The sequence below is a fragment of the Nothobranchius furzeri genome, chromosome 17 (assembly GCF_043380555.1).
Source record: "Nothobranchius furzeri strain GRZ-AD chromosome 17, NfurGRZ-RIMD1, whole genome shotgun sequence".
NCBI classification, from domain to species: domain Eukaryota; kingdom Metazoa; phylum Chordata; class Actinopteri; order Cyprinodontiformes; family Nothobranchiidae; genus Nothobranchius; species Nothobranchius furzeri.
In genome coordinates, this window is record NC_091757.1 from 56,768,353 (window position 1) to 56,792,416 (window position 24,064).

Below are 24,064 nucleotides of genomic sequence, written 5' to 3' on the forward strand. Positions count from 1 at the left end.
GATCACTGAATTAACATCCATGGATGCACCCATCTTGGCTCACAACAAGGAAGGCTGTTGTTGGTTTAGCATCAAGGAAACAGCAGACGTCTCAACTAGCAGAAGCTAACCGTTAGCATTAGCAACACCACCACACAGACACTCCTCCAGGCTTGTGTTATTTGTGAAAGCAAAACATCCAAGTTACAAGTCGAGGGCTGATTTCTATACTTTTATGGACTTTCCTCTCCCCAGCCACTTGGGCCAGCTCCTTCGAGGGAATCTCGGAGCGTTCCCTGGCCAGCTGAGAGAGATAGTCCCGCCAGCATGCTCTGGGTCTTCCTTTAGGTCTTATCCCAGTTATGCCTGAAAAACCTCACCAGGGAAGCATCCAGGAGGCATCCTAACTAGATGACTGAGCCACCTTAACTGGCTCCTCTCGATGTGGCAGAGCAGCGAATCTACTCCGAGCCCCTCCCAGATGACCGGCCTTCTCACCCTATCTATAAGGGAGAGCTCAGCCACCATGCAGAGAAAACTCATTTCAGCCGCTTGTATCCGCGATCTTGTTCTTTAGGTCACTACCCAAAGCTTGTGACCATAGGTGAGGGTCGGAACGTAGATCTATCAGTGAATCAAGAACTTTGCCTTCTGGCTCAGCTCTCTTTTCACCGTGACAGACCGGTACAACACCTGAATCACTGCAGATGCAGCATTAATCCGCCTGCCTCCACTTGGGGTAGAACTTCATCCCTGACCCAGAGAGGGCAACCTTTTCAGAGGGCCTGGTATCCTATACTCCTGAAGCACCCCCAAAGGGCCTTCCAAAGGAGGGGCAGTCAAAAGCCTTTCTCCAAAACCACAAAACACATGTAGATTGGTTGGACAAACTCCCCTGGACCCTCCTAAGGGTACAGAGCTGGTCCAGTGTTCCACGGCCAGGACGAAAACCACATTGCTCCTCCTGAATCCAAGGTTCGACAGTCCGTCGGACCCTCCTCTCCAGCACTCCTGAGTAGACCTGACCCGGGAGGCTCAGGAGTCGGATCACCCTGTAGCTGGAACACATCCTGTGGTCCTCGTTTTTAAATGTTTTTAACACATTTGGAGCATCTTTCATGGACACGTTGTGCAAAACTGAAAGTTACGCATGAATTATTCAATAAAATTTTCGAAACACATCCTAATTCTGGCACTGCTTGTTTTGGAAGCTCTGGATCACATTTCAGATTGGGATAAAAGCATCCGTGTAAAACGATCACATCTGGCTGCAGAATTGGTCATTTTTAGCAACCTTAGAGGCAGTAGCATCGGAAATTTTACGCTTCCTGACGGAAACGCCACGAGCCTTCTCAGAACAAAAAATCACCTAGAGATCTTTGTCGCGAACTCTCAGACATTTGTTTAAAAGGTGATGATGGATCACGCTTTTATGATTGATTTTGAAATCACGGAAAAACACTTGACTGGAGTGGCGTTAATGAGCAGCGAGCTTTATTCCATGGAGCCTGATTAGCACCTGTTCCGGAACCAATGAGCCGACTCTGGCTCCTTCATGTGTTCTTTATGCTAATGACCTGCAGCGGTGAGACGTAAACATTAACTCGCACGTTCTCTTAAGACATACTTAAAAACACATTTGCATGCACTTACACACTAAGACCCACAAACACACCCCCTCGCCGGCTTCCGGTGTGTTTCTAAATATACAACTTGTGGATCAGCGGCTCCAGAACTCAGAACCTGCTCTTACCTAATGGTTGCATAAGTACTGGCAGGTTATTCATACTCTGAGTAATGTTGTTGGTGGAAGGGAAGCCCCATTAAGCTGCATCATTGCGTGTCCTTTGACAGAACTAAGCCTTCCACGTGTACGATGTTGTTTTTCTGCTCCAGACTGATTCATGTTGTCTTTTGCCCGATGTCGTTTAGGTTTTTCACACTTTGTACCAACTTTCTGTGACGTGTGTTAAATTTTAAATAATTCTTTCTGTACTTCTGGAGGTTCATCTACACCAGGTGTCCCCAACTCCAGTCCTCGCCGGTTACCATCCTGCTGGTTTTCCGTGCTTCCCGCTTGACCACACCTTAATGGAGGGATTGAATCATCTCTCCTCACCACTTTTAACTTTGCACTGGCCTGCTAATTACTCATTCATTTCAATCAGGTGTGTAGGAGCAAAGAAACTGATAACATGTGCAGGATGGGAGCCTCCCAGGACCAGAGTTGGTGACCCCTGATCTACATCACGTTTGTGGATGTTGTAAGTTTCCAGAGGATGAAGCAAACGAACTTTGACCCACTTTTCACTGACCCAACAAACTGGAATGACTGTCATCTACCGCAGGTGAGACACTGACTACTCTAAATTACTACAAACCTTAGCTTCAAATAAGTAAGACACAAGTTACAGGTCATAATCCATCCGTTTACCGGTATTCCTCATCCATTCATCCAACCACCCTTCTACACATTATCCACTGCTTTTCCGTGGTAGAGCGTTGAGGGTAGCAGGTCTAGGAGTAAAGTCCAGACATTCCTCTTCTCAGTGCCACTCTCCAGCTCCTCCTGAAAAGTCATACAATCCATTCAGTGACTTCTGGAGACCAATTCTCCCCTTTCTATGAAACATCTTAGCTTAATGCCCGAACCACCTTGGCTGATTCCTTTTGACGAGGAGGAGCAGCGACTCTTCTCCAGAGAAGAAGCTCATTAACTGAATGTAAGATTTAGATCTTTTGGTCGTATTCCAACTACCAGGATAATGGGTTGGAACCGACACAGACCAGCAATATGAGAGCTCGTCTCTTTTAGGCTACAGCATAACCCACAGGACTGAAGATGAAGTCCAGTTCTCGTTCCAACGAAACGACAAGACTCGTGTTGCAAGAGGGCCTTTTCTCAAAAATATGTTTATTATTAAATTTGTTAAGTTAGTAAAGAAAGATAAAGGAGTATTCAGAGATAATAAAGATACTAGCTTCATATTAGTGTCAGAAAGCAGTTTTTTTTAGACTTCCTGATGTTAGCTAGGCAGACGTATGGGCGGCTGTCATTAGGCTCGTGTCAGACTTTCCACTCGTTCGTATCGCACGCCGTCATGGCCGACACACACAATCCAAACAGTCTCAATCCACCGCTGTTTCCAACCTAAACTTGTCAGGAGGAGCTCCTGAAGGATGCTGAGGTTTTAGAAAAGTTCCCGGCATTCTGCGGAGGTTTCTGCGGGATTCCAGCGGAGAGCATGCAGACACAACAACATGAGCAACAAACATCAGGGCAGCCTCCTCCCCACCCAGAGCCTCAAGGTCTCTGCTTGGTTACGGAGTCCTGAAATAGCAACACCGCGCACGGTTTTAACACACACACACACACACACACACACACACACACACACACACACACACACACACACACACACACACACACGCTGATGTCATGATTTATGGATTTGTTATCTCAAAGAAAAGAAAATGATGTTTTATGATAAGTTTAAGTAAACAGAGGTGGAAAACGGATCCCTCGATATAAAAATAATCACCTTTTATTGTTATAAATTCTCAGAAGTTGACACTAATCTTATTTGTCAAGAAATCCTTGGTTTATGTCAAAATCCTTCATTTCCCCCTTCATAAAACACATTTTCATCCATCAGTTACTACATTACAGCCGACTCCAGTAAACCTGACTTTTGGTTATGGTCTGGATTAATATCCATGGATGGCTCTGTCCTCATCTGGAACGTGTTTAGTCTATGTTGAAGTACGGGTCTTTTTAGGGTCAAAATGCTGCCAATAAATGATTCCTTTGGAAGTGAATGGATGTGTGGACGTTCCCAAGTTTCACTTGGCATCGGTCCGATCACACCCAGTAATAAAACTCTTTTATAACTTTCTTTTTTCCATCCTCCAACTTTGGCCCCTGAGTGAAATGTGGCCGTGGCTCTGGGTGGCAGTTCATTTAAAAGGTAACGAGTGTGTGTGTGTGTGTGTGTGTGTGTGTGTGTCTCCTCGCTGCCAAATAAACTCCTTTTCTTTGTTGTTTTGTAGTTGAAATTCACTTGTAACCATCACACTTTAAAATACGATCCTTACCAGGGATATGGAAGCGAAGTCTGTCCAACATGTTGACTTACCTGCTTGAGTCGGGTCTAAAGCAGTGGTGGGATTCAGGCTTTCTTCATGGAACGCTGAAGTGATAACGGATACAGGAAATTATATTAATGAACCAAATATTCCCGGACATCAAATAAGGACATGAGGTGTAAAACATGTTGCCTGGGGTGTGTTAATCATTAAACACACGCACACACACACACACACACACACACACACACACACACACACACACACACACACACACACACACACACACACACACACACACACACAGTTTGGAGGCGGTCTATAAAAGCCACTGCACCTAGAGGAGGTAAAGAGCACTTATTCCATCAGCACACACACATTCCAGCTCACACACACCAGGTGCAGGACAGTCGGACACAAAAACACATCTCTTCCTGGGATATGAACCGCCTCGTCATCATTTGTCTGCTGTGCATCGGTAAGTTCGGGACTTTACTTCTGTTAAGTTTAGTCAGCTGGAGGACAGCGTCTGCGAGTGCCGACTCGTCGGCCAGGGAGGAGAATTCCAGGTATTTCAGGGAAAGAGCTCGTGTCAGAAACAGAGCGGGTCAAGTCGGTAATCTGGGAAAGGTTTTAGATCATTCACATTTATTTCTGATTGTTGTGATTCATCTGTGGAAGCAGACTGGTTGTACTGGTTCTGTGGCGTTCTCTGGTGTTTCTAAAGGTGTCCTAAATAGATGAGAGCAGCAGGGACAAGATCTCTGCGTATGATCTAAGTACTGAAGACCGGGGGGGGGGGGGGGGGGGGGGCTTGCTTGTGAGAGACATATGTGATTTATTAATTAATTAATTTATTTGTTTGCTTTGCAAAATCCCGCTGACTATAATTTGACTCTTCCAAGTGTGAAGTGGTTTTATTTGGAGCTGGCTTCCCGTCTGAGAGGGATGAATGAAGTTTATAGAAATCTTTTTTTCCCCAAAGATTTTGTTGGAGACTCTCATTTGGCTCATGTTTTCTCTGGGATGTGCAGTTGTTTGCAGTGCTCTGGATGTGCAGGGATCTTGGGACGCCACATATTCCAGTGAACTAGCCAGAGTGGCGGGCGGTCCAGCCTCCGGCGAGGGCCTCCTCACTTCCCCGGTCGATGATGACGAGCTGGAAGTAGATAAAGAACTTTCAGGAGGAGACAGTGGAAACTTCATCTTCCATGGTATGAAAACAACTCCTTCGACATGTTTTACCCCCCACCGATTCACTCTTCTGTTTTTATAACACAAAGCCTCAATAATAAACGTTTCTCTTCTCCTCCCGTTAGGCGTGCATCCCAAAGGGGAGAGGAAGAGGAGGAGAGGGAAAGGCAAGAGCAGAAACAAACATAGGAGCAATTTCACAACCCCTCTCAACCCCGAGCACACAATCATCACACATGGGTACACATCCATGCACACCACCACCGAGGACCCCTGCACCTCCACCCACCTGGGCTACTGCATTCATGGCTACTGCAAGCACATGGAGGGCCTCCAGGAGCCGGTCTGTATGTGAGTACAACCCGCCTCCTGCAGTCATGTCGCAGATGTATTCTCAGAGTGAAAAATGCTTAAATCTGCCATCTTTGCTCTGCAGATGCATGAAGGGTTATAATGGAGAGCGCTGCGGGATTCAAACGTTGGAGACCTTCACCCCAAACACGGGCTATGACACCGAGCTGGTGCAGACGGTTTTAGTGGTCATCGCTGTCATCCTGTCCGTCATCAGCTGCTGCGCCGTCCTGCTCATGACCTGCGCTCAGTAAGTGTGGAAGCATGGCGCTCCGAGACAACAAACGGGATGGGTTAGGGTTGCATAGAACAAACAACAGGAACCCCAGAAATACATGATAGGACTGAATTCGTTTCCAAAAACAGAAAACACAAACTTCAATAGAAATAATGTGATTTCTATTACAAATGATAAAACTTCCTGCATCTTCAGTTAATCTGTGATTCGGTCATAAATCGCAACCATGTCATCATCTGTTAAAGAGGATTTCTGGAATTATGGGGCTATTTCTAACCTTTGCTGTGAAAACTCTGCAGGACAGGAATGTTTTAGGATATGCCGGATTACACATAATGAGATCAGGATTATTAGAGATTTAATCAGGAATCTCAGATTTAACTCTGCGTGTTGTCACCTCGTTCTCAAAAGCTGAAACTGAATCCGTCGGCTCCAAACACAACGGCCCTTGTCCTCTTTGAGGCTATGAAAAGAGGAAGATCACAGACAGCCGCCCCCGCCCACGCACACTGCGATCCACACACTCTACCCAGAAACACGTCTCGGCATTTGAACAGCCAGCCAACAGAAAAAGTGCAGCGACACGCCCGAACACACCCGCATGCTTCAAGAACGGACTCTCACAGCTTCGTGACATGAAGTGAAATTTGCAACTGGGCCATAAAAGTGTGTCTCATCACACTATCACTCAGGTTCAACCCCCTTTATGTTGTTTTACTCTGTGTCAGTGTGTGACAGGTCACACCGTATCAGCCGTGATTACAGCCGACCGAGTTCAAAGAGAGCACGGCGAGGCAATAAACGCAGAGATCAAACTTAACGGAGTTAAAATTAAACCAAGATGGTTAAATCTCATTTTCTGATCTTAACACCTCAACAGTAACGTCAGGATTAAGATGAATCTGAGTGTTTTATTCACTTTAATCCATAAACAAACCTCAGTGTTGCAGAAGATCGAAGCGATGAGTCTAAAGTCATCTGACCGTCACAAGGGCTGTAATCTTCTTGTTGTTTTGCATTAAAATGCTGACACTGAGAATCCTCTGTAGTTACAGGTCTCATAAAAACTTCCTGGCATCCTACTTTGGAACGGGGTCGGAGCAGGAGAAACTACAGAAACCCATCGGTGACGTGGTGGTGTGAGGGCGCGACGTCGCCATGAGGTGGGTGTCTCAGAGGTTTCCTTCCATTTGTACGCTGACACGTAACGTTTTAGTCCAACACCCATAAAAACAGTCAGTAATAGTATGAAACCTACAGCAAAAAACAAACTTAGAGGGGGAAATGTTACGTTTCAAAATAAGAGCGTTTCACTGAGGTGGCGCCATGCCATTTCCTTAAGCAACACAATGACAAACTGGTGATGACAGCTTCCTGTTTTCCTGATGGTGTGACGTGACTCCTTCAAAAGCTTTACTTAAGTCCAGCTAACCTCAGGTCATGTGACGAGTGAGCTGAACAGGAAGGAGTGGCTGTAAGGAGAACCCGTAGGCTTGTTTTTGTTGTGGAATTAAGAGGTTGCATCATGCGAAGTGGGATCCCCACCGGAGGACTTAGCGTGCATTAACCAGGTGTGTTTCTGTCTGCACACCTGGAAGAAAAGGAAACTAGACCACACACTAGAGCGTGCACATTCATATGAGTGTCCAAATGCTGACGGTATGGACACACCGAGCGTCCACGTGATGATGTTGCTGTAAGCGTTAAAAAGCCTTACTCACATCCGATCAGACACCAGGATCTTCCACACGCAACACGTCTGCTGTCTTGATGTGGAAATTTTATCCCCGAGGATAAAGTGACGGTGCGGTTTGTTTGTTCTGTGTGTCACTCAGATCCAATCTAAAACTCTTATTTTGAAAATATCTCCTCGTTAATTGAAGCTTTTTTGGGTTTTCGCATTAACACGTTGAATTATTCAACAACTCAAACATTTATTCTTCTGTGTTTCTAGAACTTAACCTCTGCAGCATCATAAAAAATAATAAATGCTTCTACAAATAAAAATTCTTTTGTGTATTTGAGACATTTGGTGTGATTAGCTCGCCTGTTTTCATTTAAAATTCTGACAAAGATGCTTCACGTGGTGTTCATTTATTAGGTTTTATACGTTTAAGTCCCAAAGCGCACGTTAGTATTTGTTTTAGTGCCTCGGTGTGTTGCTTTCAACAAACATGAATGTTTTTATTTACATGTTTGTTAAACTCTTATTTGTCTTTCCACAGCCGATTTGACCAAAAGAAGAGTCTGAAGACTTGAGGGAGTTGTAGATGGCTTCACTAGATGCTGTGTGAAAAAAAGCGCTCTTCACAACTAGTTAGGATTTAATTTATTTAGTATGATTATTTATTGCTGTCTGTGTGTTTGTTGAACTATTATAATGTCACATGATGTGTGAATGCTGAGCATTCATCTTTTTATTGTTCTGTAGGTTTGGCTTTATTTATTGCACTATTTGTTACAGGTTAAAAAAACACTACACAAGTTTGTAAATGTGATTTGGGTCACAAATAAAGAGCCTCAGTGTTACATTTGTTTGTGTATTTCTGTCTAAATGTTGTTTATGCTTCTGTCTCTGGATGCATCCATTCCTTATCAGATTACACTCAAAAGCACCTCAAGCGTTTATTCAGCAACGACTGAGAAAACACGCGACTTCTGCACAGAAGAATGAGATTTCTGCAACAAGCTGGATCTTCTCCAGATGATTTATTCTAAAGAAGCGTGCTGTCATGCACCACGTTAACTGTCCTGCTGCAGCCACCAGACCGCTATGGATGCTGAAGGAGACAATGCAGGATTCACTAACCAAAGTAAAAAGAGTGGAAATTAAAGGAAAATTCACAGCTAAGTTAAATTATGTGCACCATTTATAAATATTTACAATTTTACTTGTGATTAGTTTGCTGAACAGCTCTACATGGGAGAAATAGCTTTTACTTCCCTGGGTCCAACGTGGATCTAAATCAGCTCTAATCTCAATTTCAAAGCAGCTCTTGCATTTATAAATGTTTTGTTGCCATACATTTTACATTACAGTCATTACTGATTAGTAAGGTTAAGTGCATCACTACCAACAGCAGCAGCATGTTTAGTGAGGTAGAAACGTCTTTCCATGGTTACAGCAAGAACAAAAGCAGCAACCAGTAGGACACGAACACCACAGAGACCCAGTTCAGACAGTTAAGATCTTCTGTGTTGAAGGTGTGTGGGATCGTTATGAGCAGGGTTGAGCCGGATGCTCGTTTCAGACGTGATTGATCCCTCGGTGCTTGCTTGACTCTAGCTCACGTTGCTTCAGAACTCCCAAGGGTTTCTTCAGCTCGCCTCTTTTTCAGTTAGTATAATATTTAAAGTTGCTTGTTTTGTAACGTACCCGGTGCATTTGACACGGCAGAGCTGATTCTGCTCCGGCTCCGGCTCCGCGCGGCGAAATTGCGTCATTTAACAACCACGCCCCTCCACCGCGCCTCCACACGGCCCAAACTTTCCGCACCGCGCACCTAACCACGCGGACGGTCGGACACGGAAAAACATGGCGGACTGGCAAGAACTAGTATGGCAGAGGTTGGTAAATACAGACATTTGTATGATTCAGCTCTCAGAGATCACCGTGATCAACATGTTGTTAATAATTCTTGGAGAGAAATAGCTCGCACTGTCGGAAAAGACGAGGACGCTGTTAAAAATGCTGGAATGCCATGTTGTAAACAGTAATTTTTACTTCTATGGTGTAGTGTTGGATGCATGCCGTAGACTCCATGCTGCCCCCTACAGTTTGGGAGAATATTGGCTCACCGCAGAGACGAGCCGCATGAACCATAAACGCTGCGAGTTGTGAAGCGCGTTCCATCCGCGAGCCGCATCACCGCGCGGAAAGTAAATGCGTCAAGCATAAACCAAGCATTAGTCTATTCAAAACCTTTTTCTGTAATAGTTCCTTTACTATTGTGATCAAAAACATTGAATCTCAATTGTGTGGCTGCTCTATAAATAGTTTTCAAATAAACAATAAACTTGTGATCAATCCATATCAACTTCAGACTAAAAATAACGTACAGATTTAAGCCCCACCCACTCCCGGTTAAGCTAAGTAAATTTTATTTATACAGCACTCATCACAGACAATCACTAAGTGTTTCACATAAACCACGCCCAATTCTGGTTAAGGCCCCGCCCACTCCAAGTACAGATACAGATAATTCAGAAAAGCTTTATTGTCAGTGCTCCAGCGTCCCGAAGCATAGAAATTTGACTCCGCAGCACAGCCTGACCAAGGTTACACACACACACACACACACACACACACACACACACACACACACACATGAAGATAAAACAGATACAGGCAGACCACGAGAGCAGCCATGAACGGCGCTCATTTCGTTTAGATGAAAAGGGGATTACATGAGCATCAATTGGGGGAGGGAAAGAAGGCACACCAGAGTTACTCCCGACAGGGCGTAGCTTCGCTATGCAGAAAACCACGTCAAACATATGAGCACGAACATCAACAGTTCACAACATGAGACTCCAATAGGAAGGCGGGGAGGGGGGGGGGGGGGGCTGGTATCCTGTTTCCCCAGCGAGAGCAGCCATCTAAGGCACTGATCTACTCTACAGTCACAGGTGGGAGGGAGATCTTGGGAGAAGCGAAGAGCACATTGACTCCTCCAACTGATGACCTCGCCAGGCTGAAGTCCACCAATCCGGGGTGGGGGGGGGGGGGGGGATACAGCTCGACAGTCCAAGTGGGGAGGAAGAAACAGTTTCTGATCAAACACACAAGCTAGCAGCTAGTCACACTGGAGCAAGTTAAAATGTTTTAGAAAAAGTCTCCGAAATACCAAATATACCAAATGATCTAAATTATATAATAATTTCCCGACTTCTCTCGTCATTGACTAAGGCCCTTTCCACACATCTCCCAAAATGAAGACATTTTTTGACGATTTGGCCCATCATCTTCACAAAAACGCCAATTTATGCAACAAAAACAAACATTTTTATAAAATCCGGCAAAAGGGAACATTTGCGTTCTCTGCTTTAAACGTTTCTGTGTGGACAGAATAAAGTTTCAGGCTTCACGTCACGGTCTGGAACAAAAATGCTGACGTCACGTGTGCGACCTGCGTTTACTACAACATGGATGCCCTCAGAGCTGTGCTCGCGTTATCAAGCGTCCAAGCGCTTTTTGTCTTTGTTTCTAAAAGCAGCCGCTATGTCGAAGACCGCAGCAGCCATGTTTCATGTTTCGTTGAAGTTGAGCAGGAAGACGAAATGGATAGGATTCGGGGAATCTACTGCCACCTACAGGTCTGGCATGCCTATGAACACGCTTTACGATGCACTGAGACGGTTACGTGTGGATGGAGTGTGTTCTAAAAACGAGGTGATGTGGACGTTATGTTTTGGGAGGGTGGATATTCGTTACGTGTGGACACGGCCTAAATTAAACTCAAGCAGGCGAATTATCCATATTTTATTGTGCCTGATATTGAAATGATCAACACATGAGCTTTACACACTAACGCATTTCAGTAAAGTGGTGTGTGTGTGTGTGTGTGTGTGTGTGTGTGTGTGTGTGTGTGTGTGTGTGTGTGTGTGTGTGTGTTGCTTTATTGTTCTGTGCCGCTCCTGCAAAACACCAATAAAACTAATGGTTATTACACAATAATACATAAATTATGTATTAACACTCGAGTACGAGTGTCTGACTCACTCTCCCAGTCACACCAGCTTCCGGTTCCCTTTATACTACAAGCTTGACTCTGTGTGCGTTTCATCACTGGTGCAGGAAAAGGAGAGGCAAGGCGGGCATGTTACACACACGGGTGATGCAAATCCTGGTAAACATTTACTTGCACTGCGTGTGTGTGTGTGTGTGTGTGTGTGTGTGTGTGTGTGTGTGTGTGTGTGTGTGTGTGTGTGTGTGTGTGTGTGTCTCTATATCATCACTGAAACATGCCAAAAGCCATTCCTGAGCACTTGTGCACTCATCCGTGCCACAGAACAAGGTGTTGCGGGTGGGTGCGGTGAGCTTGGTAGTTTGAGCAGCACCGAGGTGGGCCCGGCAGCCTTTGTGGGTGACCATGGAAACAGGGTAAACACACCAGGATGTGGCTGGCCGGTGATAACTCCAGAGGAGCTGAAATAATAAAAGATATGCTGGAATTTCATGGGTGCGGTGAAATTTTCTTCCTTAGCATTCATAAAGAGCCGGCTGTTGCCAGAAAAGAAATCCTTGTTTTTTTTATCTTTAATTTCCAACACAAACCTTTATTTTCTAAAACGACGTTGGTTACCAGGATTTATTTTACGAGGAACATGTATCTGTCCAGGCACGTGCAGAGGGGGGGGGGGGCGGGGGGGCGGAGGGTGCTTGAGACCCTGCCCCTTTTCTCCCATGTGCCCAAAGTGCCCTTTTTGAGGTTTAATGATTTATATATATATATATATATATATATATATATATATATATATATATATATATATATATATATATATATATATATATATATATTTTAAGAATTTTCTGTTTGTGCCCCCTCAATAATAACAAAAATAATAATTAATAAAATTTCTGTTTAATAATGTTATATGGCTGGCGTGAGTCACGTGACCATACCGTCACGTGACCATTCCGTCTCTTCCTCACGCCAGAGCGCACAGCCGGTCACAACAAGCTGCAAGAAGGCACCCACATTTCCTTCATGGCCGAGCGAGCGGTGCAGAGCTTTTAGGACATACATATTGATTGGGAGAAACGGACTAACACCGGTAAGTAGGATGCACACTACTATACACAGTTATTAGATTATTTTGTACATTATTATGTTGTTTTGTGGCACTAGGTGTGTGATATATTGCTAGCTGGGTGTGTGTCTGGCTGGGTACCGATTCTGAACCTCAGTAACTTTAGGATTAACCAAAAACATTCTGTACATAAGTAATTGTACGAAAATATTTTTTCAATCTTAAATATTGGGAATTTGCCAATAAAATGTCATTGTTGTTAACTAGGTACCGCAAAGTTGCATTCCTATCGCTGCTGTGTGTCACGTGACTGGGGTCTCACACAGCCCTGCTTCTTGTTTACAAAATCACTTCCTGGTTCGCGGACTAATAAAACTTGAACAAATTTAAAATTTAGCTACCTTTTGTGAAAGGAAATAAGAAAAATACTAAAGGTAACATCCGTCACAAGTTTTGTGTTACTAAATATTCAGTCCTTGTCTGTTAATTCTGTCCAGCGTTTTAGGGAACATAGTTTTGTTTTAGATTTGAAGGTTTCTCAGCCCTTCTGGTGGGTTTTTTAGTTCACTAATACTATACACATTCTCAAAATTTGGAGTTTATATTTGCTCTCTTTTTGAATGCATTGTATTAAAAACATGTTTTAAAGATGTACATTTTAAAAAAACTACTGTTTTCACAGCAAAATTATTGTATCTGTACAGTTCTCTGTTTTGCACAAAGTAGATAGTAAAACTGAATGAAAGCATAAACATTGTTTTATTCTTTATTTTTATTATAATTACTAAAGCACTATGATTAAAATATTATGGAAATATTCTGGATAAGCATCATGAAGCAAATTTGTGGCCAAATTATATACAGTTAGTTTTCTGGAAAAGGAATGAAATGTCCCAGTATGTGTATGCATGAGTTTTACATGCATGAAAACATATTTGTAAATTAATTATGATATATCATTGTACAGACATGCTTCGTAAGGAGAGGAGGCGGAAGCAGCCACAGAAAGAGCTACGTGAGGCAGCTAAAGGCAGTGGGTCCCTCACCAGCTGGATAAAAAAAAGAGTACAGGTAAGTTTTATCACAGCAACAAGTGTAGAAACAATAATATACACAACTGCAATGTTTTGATGCCAGAAAATGTTTTTGTTAGCCTCTTGATCATGGATTAGGTGCAAGACCTGTTAAATGTGAATAACTACATAATTCATACAATAGCTAATTTTGCCTTGTCCTCAGATGGACAGCAAGTGGAGAGTGATAGATCACATGAGGAGACTGAAGACACACACACACACACACACACACACACACACACACACACACACGCACACACACACACACACACACACACACACACACACACACAACTCTCTGTTTATATTACTGTCACATTCTTATCTCTGACATAAACTCCTCTATTATCCACTAATGTTTAGATTTCCATTTATTCACCACAGGTGTTGTCTCAGATATTTCTGTCTTACAGTTCTAAGAGTTTTCACCAATTTTTGCCATTTTTTTATGATCTTACATTAATTTTGTAATTGACTAACATTTCTCCTCTGTTTGTTTTACTACCTACAGTCTGAGATCAACACAGCCTTGCCCTCCAGCATCATCAGCAGCAGCAAGAGGAGCGACCCTGCAACAGCTACACTGTACCCCATCATCAGGTAAAATAGGACAGCAATAGATCAGGAGGTGGAGCAGGTTGTCCAGTAATAAGAAGGTTGCAGGTTTGATCCTGACTTCAATCAGAGATTGATGCTGTTGTGTCCTTGGGCAAGACACTTAACCTGCTTTGCCTGCTGGTGGTGGTCGGAGGGACTGGTGGCGCCTGTGCTCAGCAGCTTCACCTCTGTCAGTGCGCTCCAGAGCAGCTATGGCTACATCATAGCTCATCACCATCAGTGTGTTAATGTGTGTGAATGACTGATTGTGTTGTAATGTGCCTTGGGGGGTTGTAGAACCCTAAGAAGGCATTATACAAATACAGACCATTTACCTAAACAACTTACTTTTGCTTTACATTGTCCTTATGGTGTATATAATGATTCGCTTCCATTTTGAATTTCTAATAAATATGAATTGTTATTCAGCCGGGTATACTGTGGTTATGTCATGGTGTTTGAAAATATTATTCTGTGTGCCCCTTTTTAAATTTAAGCACCCGCCCCTTCAAAGGTCTCTGCACAGCCCTGATCTGTACATATATTAGAGCTGCTCGATATTCTGGAACCTGTGCAGGTCTCCAGCGCTGGAGCACATAGGACGTCTACCTCATCACACCACCCCAGTTCTGCCACAACTAAACGTTCTTCCCAGCGGAGAATCACTTTCAAGCCTCTTCATAACCTGGGTCCATCTTTCATTTCTGATGACTCCTGCTCATTTAGTTCTTCTGCTTCTCAACTTTCATCTCGCCGCTCCCTTCATCACTATCACGAATCGAGCATTCAGCCTCTCTGCTCTCAACCTCTGGAATTCCCCCCCCCCCCTCCCCCCCAACCTCAGCACCACTCACCATCTCCCACTTTTCAAATCGTTTGTGCGTTCTCGGTGTTGGCACCTGCATTTTGGAACCAGTTGCCTTTGGTGGTGCGTCAGTCACCCTCATTGGGGTTTTTAAGACTCGCCTTAAGACCCATTTTTTTTTGTCAAGGCTTTTCAGGATTAGCTAATTTTACCCGGTTTCGACGCCCCGGCCTCTTAATCTTTTTCAGGATTTTATTTTTTGCTTTTACTCTCCTCGTTTAGTTGATTTTATGTTGGTTTTACGATTGTTATATTTTATTCTGATGGTTTGATGTTTTTATTGTGTTGTGTTCAGCAGCTTGGGCGTCTGCACTGGTCGCAGAAGGGGCTTTATTAATGAAATCAAATCAAATCAAAACTCGAAACTGGTTTAGACAAACACCCAGTTTCCATTTGACCATTTGAATGTTTTAAAATTTCTGTTTTAAATCTTAATGTTGTTCCTGCTCTGTTTCATTGATCTTGTAGTGTTCTTGGGTGTCTTTAAATAAAATGCATTTTATTATTAATACGAATAAAGACGTCTGTTACCAGACAAAGTGATAAAACACAAAAGACCAATTCAGATTCTGTCGTTCTGATGTTTCTGTTGTTTTTATTTGCTCAAGCAGAGAAGAGGCTGAAACCAACAAACAATCCTGTGTGTAAAAACAAAATCAGTTACATAAAAACAAACCTGACTTCTGTTCAGACACGATGGTCCAATCCCAGCACTAGTAGGATTAAAGACCGTTCGACTCACTTACCTCACAGGTGTTGGCAACCTTTTTACCATTCGCCCCGGCACATATCTTGTTTTTAGTGATTTGTGAGTTGTTGTGATGGCCACATCCATGTCCACACAACGGTGAACGTTAGTGCACTCTTGCACTTTTATGATTGCAGTTTGCATGTTTATATTTCTTGAGATTTATTGTTTAGATGGCTTAAATGCATTAGTTCTAATTGTAGGCACGCACATTTAGTTAACTGCTGTATTTTATGCCTTTCATTTTGTTCAATAACACGAGAGTTACATTTGGGTCTGCCAACCACACTCCCAGTGACAGCCCTAAGGACGTCCGAGTATTAAAATGGTAAATGGCCTGTATTTGATATAGCGCCTTCTAGAGTCCTGGAACCCCCCAAGGCGCTTTACAACACAATCAGTCATTCACCCATTCACACACACATTCACACCCTGGTGGTGATGAGCTACAATGTAGCCACAGCTGCCCTGGGGCGCACTGACAGAGGCGAGGCTGCCGAGCACTGGCGCCACCGGTCCCTCCGACCACCACCAGCAGGCAACGTGGGTTAAGTGTCTTGCCCAAGGACACAACGACAGCGACAGACTGAGCGGGACTCGAACCAGCAACCTTCCGATTACGGGGCGAGCACTTAACTCCTCTGCCACCGTATTTGCCAAACTCTGTTTTCCCCCATCCAGCCACCTGACATCTGGTTCCACCTTTAGGATCTCTGAGGTCGGCTTGAGAGGACGAACCCACGTGGTTAGATTAACTGGACGATCGAGCTGTAACAAAAAGAAAATGAAGAGGCATTACACAGATTGGATCAGCTTTGCTAGGGAACCTGCTGTCAGAGATGTTGACACGGACTGCAGAGTCCAACGTTGACCACAGGATGTCATTCTTACTTCATGCTCTTTCAGAATGTCTTTCAGGGCTGGCTGGCTCTGTTATTGTTCCACCACGTGAAATACCCGATGTACACACATTACAGGCGGCTGTGGCATCACCTTTGCTGTGCGGTTTAAAATACAGTGAGGCAAAAAGGTATTTAGTCAGCCTTCAATTGTGCAAGTTCTCCCACTTGAAGGGATATTCCACCCCCTAAGTGAAATTCTGTCTATGTCCGTATTCCCCAGAGTTAGGTAAGTGAGAAAAAAGCATTTAGCAACAAGAGCAGTAATTCTCCCGGGCATGGGGGTGGAAACATCATGGTTTGGGGCTGTTTTGCTGCAAATGGACCAGGACGACTGATCAGAGTAAAAGAACAGAATGAATGGGGCCATGTATTGTTGGATTTTGAATAAAAATCTACTTCCATCACCAAAGGCACTGAAGATGAAAAGCAGCTGGGTCTTCAGCGTGACAATGATCCCAAACACACCACCTGCATAACGAAGGAGTGGCTTTGTAAAGCTTTTAAAGGTCCTGGAGTGGCCTGGTCAGTCTCCAGATCTCAAGACCGTAGAAAATCTTTGGGGGGAGTTGAGAGGCTGCGTTGCCCAGCGACAGCCCAAACATCACTGCTTTAGCTGAGATCTGCATGAAGGAATGGGCCAAAATACCAGCAGCAGCGTGTGACATTTAGGGCCGTCCCAATACAACTTTTTCACTTCCGATACAAAGCAGATATTGCAGCCTTCTGCAGCCCAGTGTTTTACCAAGTTGTGGTGAATTCCTACACTCTTCTGTCATTTAATGCACCATGCCTAAGTCATGTGACGTTGATCACATGATCAAAGGCCTACAACCGGCTTCCTCCCTGCAGACATGTGGGGGGAAGCCACGTGACAGAGCTGTTGCAGGTCAGTACACCAAAAACCAAAGCTTTTCTTATCTCAAATGCATTTGTTTGACATTCACTAAGATATTACTGGACGCAGACACCGACAACTGTGAGCTGGAGCCTTGTAGGGTCATCATTCACCATACAGAAGCTGGAATTGGTGAGTTTTAAGATGAGTGTGTTTGTTTGTGTCATATTAGCAACTAGCATGCTAGTGGGTTGCATGCTGGTAACAAATGCAATACCATGTATGATGAATGCTGTTTCAAACAAGTGAGCATGATCTTGTTTTTAAATACCACCAATGAACTCAAAGCTAAGTTCTTGGTTGCTATTTTTGTGGGATGCTAACTTTGTCCAAGCTATGTAGTATTTATCTAGCGGTACATTGGTTTGGATAAAGCTTTACTGAGATTCTAAAATATTATGGGTTTGTATTGAATGTACAGTTTATGCACATTGATTTTAACACCATGTATTTATAAGAATTACTTGTGTACACAAGAAACGAAGGGAAACGGGACACCTTATTTGCAATAAGATGTCTTACTAGTCCTGTTTGTTTAATACAGGCCAGGTGACCCTTTAAGGGTTTAAGGATGGCGAGCTAACGATTGGCCAGAAGACCTCTCCTTCATCTTCCTACTGGTCTGGTAGGAAGTTGTCTCAGACAACGTTCTGTCCACCCCCAACTCCTTAATCAATTCTTGGATTCACACACCTCCCTTTTCAGTACTCTCTGACAAAGCGCTTGGATAATTTTCATGGACACTCGGATCACATCCTGGACAATTAATTCGGTGTGAATCCATTAGGTCTTCAAGTCCTGCAAAGGAGTGTTGACTATTCAGGGGATCAGACCGAAGTCAGAGTGTTCCTCTAGAACGTTCACTAGAACTAGAACTTTCAAAGTGCACTTTAACTTATTTATCAGTGCTGCAGCAGTGGAACCTGTTAATTTGTGTTTGTTTGTTTTATTTATAATTATTCTATATATTGTCTTTGCAAACTATTCCATCGTGTTGTCTTTCATTATTGACAACCAGCTCCAGCAGTTGTTCCTGGGTTCTGATAAAGTCAGTATACACTAGTAGCCATACTTCATTTAACTTAATTCATTAGCGCTTCCAAAGTGTTACACTTCAGTATCGACCGATACCGATATCAATCCTTTACGATATCGGCACAAATCATACACTCTTTTACCTATTTTGTAGTGCGGAATGTGTGAAAGGCTTGATCAAGTGATGTTAGTCAGAGAACAAGAGCCAATAACAGTAAGTATTAAAAAAAGACCATTTTATTTAGCCATTGGTTGAAAAATGTGAACCTTAACAAAGATTCTTGATGCAGTCCTATATAATCGGTGTTTTTGGGCCGATGTCGAACTACTTCTGATATCGATATCAGAACGGGACGTCCCGCGTGAAAACGTTAGAGGAAATGTTTGACCTCCTTCATTGCCAACAAAGCGTTTATAACTGGACTTTTGTAATCGACCAAATTCTTATTTTCCACCAAAACATGCAAATAAACTCTGTAAAAATCAGACGATGTGATTTTCTGGATGTTCCCCCTCATTTTGTCGCTCGTCGTTGAGATTTACTTAGGATGGAAATCACAGGCCTCCCTCATCTTTTCGAGAGGGGGAACTTGCTCGATTGTCGGCTGACTAAATTCTTCTTTGCTCCACTCTACAACCAAAACTAAAGGTGATTTTCTCTCCTCAGGCGAGACGTTAGCTCTGCATTAGCCTGCAGGCTAACAGCTGTGTGTTATGGTGTCTGAAATTGAGGTTACGGTGTTGGTGAGGTCCATGAAACGTAACATATTGATGTTGTGGAGCTTGTTGAAATGATTATTAAACCATTTTTATTACGTATAAGCATCTTAATAAATTTAAAAGGCCATGCTAGTTGCTTTATAAGGTTATTTCCGAGCTTTTCCACCTGATTCCAGATCTTTTGAATATCACGTGATGGGCCTGATTTCTGATCATGTGATCAGATCAGCGCATCCCTACTTCTTGTAATTCACATCTCGTCTTACCTTCAGCAACATGAGGTCATTGTCGGTTGTTTAGCTGCCAGGGTAAGGAAAGCTTCTGATTACTTTTCGGCTTTGCCTGAACTTCTTTTCACTTGCCTTTGATTTGATGGAATGCACCCCCAGCCACACATTCCTAACTCTGTAAAAGCAAAAAACAAAAAAAGAAACACTCAAGTTGACAGATCTGAGATTAAATGGTGATTATACACATAAAATGTGCTGCTTGAAATTTGAAGCGTGTACGGCATGCAGTGTGCAGCAGTCAGAACCCACTGTCGATCAGAGTTCCTCCACAGGAGGTATCAGATTGCCCCACCAGAGCCATGAAAGGCAGCGAGTGTTTGGGTACTTCCTTCCCCTTGATAACGTTCAGTCTATCACCTGTAATCTCAGATCCACACCTGTAACTCACAAAGATTTCAGAAATGTTTGAATCTACACAAGCAGATAAACCTGAACTAGGTTAACCTGGATTAGAGTTTACGACTCACCTGGATTAGAGTTTACGACTCACCTGGATTAGAGTTTACGACTCACCTGGATTAGAGTTTACGACTCACCTGGATTAGAGTTTACGACTCACCTGGATTAGAGTTTACAACTCACCTGAAACAGTGAGAAGGATGTAGGGAATGAACGCACCCAAACCCCTCAGAGAGAACATCCTTGGTCTGCGTCTTTGGTCCTGATAATGAATGCACCTCTTTCTGGATGCCCACTCTTGCTTTTGTGCCCTTTTCTCTAAAGACGCGGTTTCACTGAACAAGTCAGCAGAATTAATGCAACTAAAGCCCGAGCTGCAAGCTCTTAGTGTTGTAATATTTTTCATTAAACCCAGGCAAGAGGGCAGCAGAGGGTGATCGAGCAACCTCCTCGTTTTTCCTCGGAATAAAACGACTGAGAAACTAAAAAGGACTTCTGGTGCATTTGAAATCTGGTAATGCTCTCCGACCCAGACTGGTTCACTCCCAGGACAAAACACGTTAACATGACCTCAGTGGTGCAACTGCAGTCCAGCACAGCGAGGAATGTTCAGACCTCTTCAGTGCAGAATGAAAACAGCAACACAAAAGAATGGCTCGACGCAGAAGTGCCAAGGCATCAGGTCAATACTCAGCAGCTGATATCGACCTCAAGGACAACGGTCTCTCCAAAGACAATTTTACACAGGGAAGACAGAAAGAAAACATCTGAGAAACGTGAAGCAGCGGTGTTGGTCACAAGACGAGGCCTCAAATGTCATCTGCCCACAGACCCAACGATGAGAGGTTAGTCGTCGTGAGCATCAAACGCCATTGCAGGATTCACCTCTTATCCTCTAATCTGTATCTTTGCTCTCGAGGACTGAAGCTGCCCACCCCAGATTTGAAAATGCCAAGACCTGGAATAATTGGCTCGGTACCAACGGCCTCATTTATAAAGCGTATGCACAAAACAGTGTCTGAAAACTGCATGAGCAATTTTCTACGCAAACGTTGTGATTCATAAAGAAAGGATTGACAGGAAAATGTGAACAGCGTTAAGCAGTCGGACCCTGGCATCAGCACAGTTAGGAGATGCTGGCAGCGCAGCCCCTAAGATGCCAAAATGGTGAATTTAATATGAGGTAACCTCATAAATTAAGTCACATTTACAGACTCAGACTCCCAAATGCGCACACACACATGCACGCGCGTGTGTGTGTGTGTGTGTGTGTGTGTGTGTGTGTGTGTGTGTGTCTGACACATGGTAATCATATAGATTATTTCTACTGGAAAAGGGGGCAGAAATTATAAGATGTTTTTCTTCATTTCTGCTCCTTTTCGTTCACATTAGATTTTTTGTTGTTATGTATATATTATTGTTTATATGTTTGTTTTTATTTTGAATAAAATAAACAAATAAAAAATTGTTAATCTTAAATGAGCATTCTTCTTCTGCCTCTTTTTCCTCTTCTTCTTTTCCTGCTTCTCATCATCATCATTTTTGTTATTATTGTTATTATCTTGCAATGCTCCTTGGATCTCTTGAGGGGAGCAACGTTGTGTTTTCCAGTATGGATGAGGCTGTTATACACGAACCAAAATATCAACAGCTACGGGCGTGGATGGTATAAAAGACTTATGAAAATATAACTCTTACAAACTCATCTGATCTGGGTTTTGTGTTGAGCGTGGATTTGTTGGTTCTTTAAATGTCCAGTAGAGGGCGCCAGACGCACATGTTGCAGAGTCGGTCAGGGGAAAAAAACGGTGGATAAAATGAAGAGTAGCAGACTGCTGAAGGAGTGGGTGCAGGCAGTTAGAGTTGTACGTTTTATTTCCTTTTTTGAGCTACTTTAAAAGCCAGCTGCTGTGTGAGAAGAAGAGTCCTGCCTTCTTTGCACTGAATGTTCCTTCTGTTGAGTGATTTCTGATTTGAAGTTTGTATATTTAAACTTTGAGTGAAATAAATTATTGAATTATTGAATTGAATTTCTCAGTAAGTCTGTCGAGTGTACTTCTTTTTTGCTGCTAGCCTAAAGTGGTGCAACTGTCTCCCCAGAGCTAATGTTGCTCGGTTGTGTTTTATTTAAAGGTGCAATATGTAAGAATGACATCCTGTGGTCGATTAACTGCAGTCCATTTTTCTAAGCAGTAAAATCACTTTCATGGCCAGTTGCTGGTCAGTGCCAGATGATTCTAGTATAAAGACGAGTCATACACAGTAAGATGATAAGTAGATGAATGCATTGTTACATCTGGAGTTGGGAAAAAGATGCCGAGGCTTCTTAGGGGTACAAGACATAACTTCTAGGTTGCTCCGGTTAACTGTCTTCGATTCTTCAAACGATCTTGGAGCTTTTTTCCTGCCGGTGTCTTTATTGCAAATGCCCGTGCAGCTGCTTTAGCTCGCTGTGGATCTGAGGACCTCACAGCGTGTAAACAGTGACTACGTCCAAGATACCCCAGCCAGCCAAGAATGTGATAGGTTAGTCTAACCTTTCTTCCAACATCATTGAGCCATTAGACTGTTTTCTGATTTTTCATAGAATAATTCTTACAAATTGCATATTTACTTAATTAAATCATCCAAAGATGCAGGTGATTCAGTCTTTATCTTTCAGCACCACGGACAGCTGCATTACACGCCGCGTCCTGTGACCATCCTCACGTCAGTCACTGGACACGCTTCTTTATTGTTGTTAAAATTAAATGTCTGTCCTGATTTTTGATGAAGCGAGTTGCACGTGGTAGCAGCAAAAGGTTTTCTGGCAGAAACCTTGCTTTTGGCCCCGCTAAGTGCAGAAGAGAAGGCTAGGGTTGGGCGATAGGACAAATAATTTGACCATCGGTGGTAGGCTGAGTAGATACAGTTGTTTGTACACGAGGCAAACATGAGTACGTTTGTCAATGACAGACAGAGAACATAGCAGAGGCAACAAACAAGAAAAGATCTCCCTCATCTGAACATTATCTCTGAGTCGCAGGACGATCAAGCTGTAATGTAAAGAAAATGAAGCAGAAGACCGATTAAATCAGCTTCGGTAGAAAATCTGGAAACAATATTTAAAGTAATGTCACCTGCAGTAACCTGAGGTGATTGTCATGTGGTACAGTGTTGGAACCAGGCTAAGGAACGTTTTTGATTACTTTTTCTCTGAGAGTGCACCCCCAACAGCACCTTACGTCTGTAAAGGCAATAAGACACACAGGTTTATCCAGGTCCCACACAGAGAGGAACATCATTTTAACCTGTAGACAGCGAAGACGGGGTGGCAGCAGAATAAAATCTGCTGACTAAACTCAGACACGTTTAAAGATCTTCTTTATTCACCAGCTGTGTGCACTCACAATCAACACTTCCTCTCTACCATGGATGGACTTTAAATAACATCGTGTGTTTTACACGGACACCATCCAATGACTGAATCATCGTTTGAGAACTTGTATTTACAGGTTTAGAAAGTCAATAAATACGAGTCATCAGTGGGAGTGCGCATTCACGCACTTGCAGCAGAGACGGAACGGGAACGCGAGCCGGTGTCATCGGAGGAGTGACACGTTAGTGTAGCACCATCAGCTACCCCTTCCCTTGGTCATGTAAGATAGTTTGTAATGTATGAAAGCAGTTTCATGTGATTCCTGGCACACACACACACACACACACACACACACACACACACACCTCTGACATGCAGTGAATAATGGAGCTGCGCCGTGTTTTACAAATGACTCGCCACCACCCAAATCCTAAATAACCCGAGCTGTGCCCGTTTTCTGTCTTCCTCCGGTGGATCGAGCTGCTTTTGGTTTCGCCGGGCGTATTCCTTTCTCTACCTGCTGCTTATTTTCAAAACTTATTTTTCTTGTGTCGTCACGCCGACTTCTGGAACTT

The 24,064-nt window shown here is 43.4% G+C and overlaps 1 protein-coding gene across 1 annotated transcript; it reads left to right on the forward strand.

The window, feature by feature from the left end:
* The first annotated feature begins 4,392 nt into the window (after positions 1-4,392).
* areg (amphiregulin) lies at positions 4,393-8,377 on the forward strand. The gene is made up of 6 exons (XM_015973196.3): positions 4,393-4,543; positions 5,100-5,279; positions 5,385-5,610; positions 5,696-5,860; positions 6,898-7,011; positions 8,074-8,377. Exons 1-5 carry the CDS (start codon positions 4,507-4,509, stop codon positions 6,989-6,991), a joined length of 702 nt encoding a protein of 233 aa, XP_015828682.1. The 5' UTR covers positions 4,393-4,506; the 3' UTR covers positions 6,992-7,011; positions 8,074-8,377.
* Positions 8,378-24,064: the final 15,687 nt, after the last annotated feature.